Raw genomic sequence first — 6,000 nt, 5'->3', positions numbered from 1 at the left:
TGACAACCTGAACAATGTAAGGTTTCCTTCACTGATGCTAACAAACATTCATTCCCTTTGAGCTGTTAATGAAGGCACAGCAACACCTGAGGTCAGTATCATATTTAAAGTCTTTACACATGTAACCAAAATGAAATAACAAAGAGCAGCAGTTTGTTCGGAGACACCATCAGGAGTTTTGCTGAAAAAATCCAAACAAACAAACATGTCAGACCACGGCATTTAGACATAAGAAAAAAGAACAAAGCTCATACAAAATCACATTCTCACCAGCAGAGCTCGTCCTTTGGTTTCTATCGGCATCAGGAAGTTTCCTAGAGCGCAGAGCACACAGGCCACAGCGAACGGACAGAGAGCCAGAATCACCGACTGAGACATCAGCACCTGAAGTACACGCAGAGCAATGATAGACTGGACCAAAAACCTGAAAACTCTGATCATTAAGCAGGACAGCCAACGCACCTGAGCAATGAACGGAGCGATCATTCCACCGATGCGACTGAACGACGTACAGAAACCCATCCCCAGAGAGCGCGCCACCGTGGGGTACACCTGAGAAACCAAAACACCTGTCACCTCAGACCTGGTCCTTAAAAAATGCACTGTTGAAGCAAGCAGACTGTGAACGTACCTCTGCCGTGTAGATGTAAACCACATTAAAGTTCATGGAGACCAGAGACCGTAGCAGAAACAGCAGCACCGTGAAGCCAAACCTGCACGACCAAAACAGACCAGATGACATCACAAACCTTGACCTGCTCTAATGAGATGACATCATACACCTGGACCCGGTCAGGGGGGTCCAGTCTGTGGGGCTCTTACATAGTGGAGCAAATGTTGAGTATCATAAAGAAAAAGGCTGCTAGCAGCTGCAGCACGGTCAGAGTCATTTTGCGTCCAAACACGTTGAGCAGAGCGATGTTTGCTGGGACCACTGGGAGGATAGAAGAGAGGAGTCAGAGTAGACCTGATCCGGGAGCAGCACAGCAGCAAACCTTTGCAGTATGTTTTAGGAACTATTCTACAAGTGTGGCTGAAAAACTGATGAACTGAAAATTCTCTCAATCCATTTCGCTGACGATGACTCACATGCAACCTCTCCGAGGCAACTGATAAGCAGAGTCTGGTAGTCACTGTAACCAAAGGGGATGCAGTAACACAGTCCGTCCTCATGGCGATGTTTGACCTGATGCTCTTTGTCAGCATCGATCACACACAACAGGTTCTTCTCCAACAGCTCTGAACTGCTCAGCACTGAGCCGTAGTATATAAACGATGCCACAAACCTGACAGTGAAACAAATGAAAGTTGGTCCTGAACAGGTCCAAGAAGGATTATACATACTGGGTATAACAACCACATTCAATGACTTCTACAAACCACGGATGTCTCTATGGTTGGGGAAAAAAACTGCTGGGAGCATTTTAAGTTGTCTACGAAATGTTTCCAGAAATGCTTGAAGCACTTCATAGACAACTTTTGTCTGTATAAACTTAGTACTTTAAATCTCCCTATTTGGCATCCAATCAGAAGACATCATACAGTATTCTCCTCTATGCCTATGATACCTTACTATGTTTTAATATAAAGCACGCATACTTTCTGATTTGGTTTCCTTAAAGAAGAAAACTGCTGGACAGTTTGAGTTTTTCATGACTATTCCTGTCTGTAAATGTAACCTGTGCAAACCTCCAGTTTGCTTTCACTGGATCTTTTGCTTTTATCTGATAATTTGCTCCTTCGATGCCCTTTTACTGTGACGGCTATGTAGCCTGCTTTTATTAAAACACTAAAAAATAAAATACCATTACCATGAGTACCAGAGCAGTACAGATGTCCTCCTGAATGATGGGCTGAGCAGAATTCTCCAGCTGCCTCTTTCTCTCTGAAACATACAGGAACATTCACACCAAATATCCTATGACTGACTCCAGTGATACCCTCAGATTCAACTCAATTCAACAGTTTTATTTATATGGCACCAAATCACAATGGCAATCACCTCAATTTGCTTTATATTATGAGCCACCATCAGGACATCCCTGTGAATTACACATACTGCCCTGTGTAGTGTTTTTCCAGTAGACTGTTATCACAAACTTTAAGATAAAGCAATTTTGAAATATTTTTAATTATTTTGACAGCAAAACATTTTCAGGAGCTGAAAGATTCACACAGCAAACAACTTTCAGGAAGATCAATACACTTATTTTAAGTCTTACTCACTACACTTAACGCACCGTAACGGGCTCCACGAGTCGTCCTGGCGGAAGAGAAGCTCGGTTCATTTTAGCAATCCAGTGCAGCGTTTTCATGGCAGCCTCAGTCTTTCCTGCTGATACGTTATAACGAGCCGACTCAGGAATAAACTGATTTGAATCAATACAGACAGAAACAGCAGTCAGCCTGGGTTCACCAGCCTGAATACATCCACCAATCAGAAACTCACATTAGCCTTGATGAGATTATTGTGGCAACTTAGTCTTCCCCAGCTTATGCTTTAAGTGGCACTTCATGTGATTTCTACTAGTTTAGTAAGTCCGCTTCTCTTTTTTGTTCACCTCTCTCCTTTTCGCACTTTTAGTTTAACAACCAACAACCTAAAACCTGACAAACTAGTTCAGAACCTCCAAATCATCCCTCACTTCTTTTAGTAACTGTGAATTATTACAGCAAGACTTAAACATCTTTGAAAACCTCTTTAGGAATCTTTTATTCTTCGTTTAATTTGCCACACTGAATGTTCATATGTGCATTCATTTCTAATCTAATGATCACAGCACTGCTGCACAGGTTAGGGTGGACAGGTGAGGAGCACATCTCACCTTAAAGAGGAAGATGAGGATGATACTGGGTGTGACAGAGATCCGTATCATCCACCTCCAGCCCAAAGTTGGAACCACCAGCATACCCAGAATGATGATAAGCATGGAGCCCAGCATCCAGAATATCTGACACACAAACACAGAGCATGCTGGGAGATCTGAACTGATGACATCACACCATACAGGTAACTAAGCTGAGTTTGACGATGTCTTTAAAAACCCCATGGGAGAAAAACAAACAAACAACGTGACGTGAGCTGAAGCTGTTACCCATGGAGCTGTGCTCTCTCCATGACGGGTATTAAGCATTAAAATGAGGCTGGCAACAGACCACTATCTGTGATTTATGATACATGTACGTGTTTTAGAGATGGACTCTGAGCTTTGCTGCTGTCGCCTTGTGATGTTTTGTATTTGCTGGACATCTAAAACTTTATCTTTCTCACATCTCTTTAAAAACAGAATATTATCTCCACAAGACTGTGATTAATGTGTGTATACACTGACACGTGTTTCTTTGATTGTATTGCCTTAAAAAGATAACAGACCTACTCATGTTTTATGTTTTTATCCTTTATGCTGAGTATGTTGAGTTTTCCATGTAATAAAATCTGCGTCAAGCTGCTATTGCCCACGATTATTATGAAGGTCAAATAAAAACACTGGATTTAACCCTGTGAGGTCCTCAGTAATGGGCACTAGAACCCTCTCAACTTCCTGTGCTATCACAATATCTGATTTCCAAAACATGACCTTAGAGATGAGGATTAGAGCAGAGTAAGGAAGGAACTGCCAGTGAAATAACAGCTGGTGACAGGAAGTGGGTGAGCCCTCAGTAAAACTTTTATCAACTTCCAGGTAAGCAATAAAGGCAACGACCAACGGAGTCACAAATACTGTTGACTGATATACAGCGGTGGGTTACCCAGGCAACCTCAGCCTGTAATGTCTGATAGCGACCAACTGTCAGTGATAAAGTGATGCTGATGATCGCTTCCTCTGTGGACACTCATTAGGACCTCTGTGATGTTTCGCTCTGTGAGGTCTCACAGATGGAGCAGTACTTAGTGGTCAACATTATTCTGACTTCCTCGTCTTTATTTTTGTGGAAACCAGTGAAACTCAAAGAAAGGATGAACTCACGGTGGCCAGAGGCAGCAGGATGGCTCGATACTTTGCCGGGATGAACTCGGTCTTCAGCACAAACCTGAACAGAGACGCTTTCAATTAGAGCAGCCACTGAAGCTTACCACCATCCAGCCAATCAGACTGCAGGATGTTCAGCGTAATGTTTGTGTGTGAGCTGACCCCTGCGACACTCCTGCGACGCCGCAGCCCACCATGGCACGCAGAAAGATGAACCAACCGTAAGACGGTGCGAATGACGTGAGCAGCGAGAAGTACGCACTCCACACGAAGCCACCGACCACGACCTGGATCACACACACACACACACACTAGCAGTCAACCAATCAGTGCACAGACTCCAGCTGAGACCTGGCGTGTCGGTTGTTTCTGACCTTCCAGCGTCCATATCGGTCGGCGATGTATCCTCCCAACACTCCACAAACCATGAAGCCCAGAAAAACCATCTGAGGACACAGAGAGAAGCGTTGCAGCACTTTCATATAATCATCACATTACTGAGCTCACACGCCTCTGATCTAATGACACAAGAAGCTGCTCTGCTGACTGTGAATGTGATCGATCAGTGAGACCTGTTCAGAGCTGCTGACCATATAAAGTCAAGCCATGCTAAAGAAAGCACCACTGAGGTCAGGGTTACCCTCTGAGAGTTCAGAGGTTTCAGCCTAACTGGTTGACGCAAATTAATCGATTAGTCAATAAATTATCAGCAGATCAGTCAGTGTGCTGTGACTCACAGTGGAGACGAGTGCCACCTGCCAGTCTTCCAGACGCCACTCACATCGAATCTCCGGAGAAACCACAGCTAACAACATGATCTCCATCGCCTCCACGATCTGCGCACACACACGAGCACACACACAGAGTGAGCACCCTGATTATTTTAAATACTCTGAGTATTTTGCTGCTGAGCATAAACATTACTCACGTTGGAGCTGCCCATGATGACAAACAGCAGAATGTGAAAACGCCCGAAGCCGATTTTCTCCACGGCATCCTCCACTGTGAACGTTTTATCTGCTGCAAGAATCAATCAATACATCAACTAACATCACCACCTTCCTCTTGCTCAGAATCGCTGTGACAGACAACTTTAATTTCATAATGAGGGAAATGAGGTGGTGAGAACTAGTTCTTCTGTGGTGGACTGATATGACCCTACAACAGTTGAGCTTTAACCTCCTTTCAGAGGACTTGAGTCCCATCATGCTCCTGATCAGGACCGCCTGATCCTGGTTCTGTTGGAGGTTTCTTCCTGTTCAAACGGAATTCTTCCGCCCCACTGTCTCCTCTGCTGCTCACAGCTGATTCACTGTGAGTCTTTACCTTTCAGAATAAAGCATCGTCATGTGACTTCTGTTGTTAAGTGCTTTAGGAATAAAGCTGGACTGAAATGAAGTACAAAGAAGGTCTTTGTAGTGAAACTGACTGTTAAAACCTGCCCATGGCAGAAACCTACTGTGCTTCTCCTGATGTTTTTGCAGTTTTTGCAGACAGGTTCATTCACAATAACATCACAACCTTTTTAGGAAACGTTTCAAAGGGCCTCACAGGACCCTCCAACGTTTCCAAGGGCATCACATCATTTCCAGATGTTTGATTATCGATTATCAGACTCACCATTGTTGCTGTCCTGCTTGTCGTCGGCAGGTTTCTCCTGCAGTTCCACCTCCTGCAGATAGATGGCGCTCACCAGCTGAGTCTTCATAGAGTCACTCATCCTGAAATGAGACGTCTTCCTTTCAGCCGTCTGAGGTTCAACCGTCTGCAGATACATCAGAAAGAACATTTTTGAGCAGAGTTTCAGCTTCATGCAGCGCCGCTGATTTTAATCCAGTTATTAGTAAACTGAGTCTTCATTTCATCGTTTATATTAAAAATCATATCTGTGGCAATGCTGCAGGCTTCTTCAAACACTCACTCAGGCTTAATTCAGTTCAGTTTATTCAATTCAGTTTTATTTGTACAGTGCAAAATCAAATACAGTGAAAGACAGGACAAAAAACATGCTGTGGAAGAGAGTCAGAGA

At 43.9% G+C, this 6,000-nt stretch overlaps 1 protein-coding gene across 1 annotated transcript; it reads right to left on the bottom strand.

Annotated features, from left to right (window-relative positions):
• svopl (SVOP-like) lies at positions 1-4,417 on the bottom strand. The gene is made up of 12 exons (XM_063460455.1): positions 4,346-4,417; positions 4,134-4,258; positions 3,969-4,032; positions 2,826-2,951; positions 2,241-2,369; positions 1,812-1,885; positions 1,090-1,286; positions 823-934; positions 632-713; positions 463-552; positions 271-384; positions 1-181 (listed from the first exon to the last, which is right to left on the bottom strand). The coding sequence occupies exons 1-12, from the start codon at positions 4,415-4,417 to the stop codon at positions 170-172; spliced, it is 1,197 nt and encodes a 398-aa protein (XP_063316525.1). The 3' UTR covers positions 1-169.
• Positions 4,418-6,000: the final 1,583 nt, after the last annotated feature.

The sequence above is a fragment of the Pelmatolapia mariae genome, linkage group LG17 (genome assembly GCF_036321145.2).
Source record: "Pelmatolapia mariae isolate MD_Pm_ZW linkage group LG17, Pm_UMD_F_2, whole genome shotgun sequence".
In the NCBI taxonomy this organism is placed as follows: Eukaryota; Metazoa; Chordata; class Actinopteri; order Cichliformes; family Cichlidae; genus Pelmatolapia; species Pelmatolapia mariae.
Note: the sequence above shows the minus strand (reverse complement) of the source record. Positions and strands in the feature narration are given on the sequence as shown.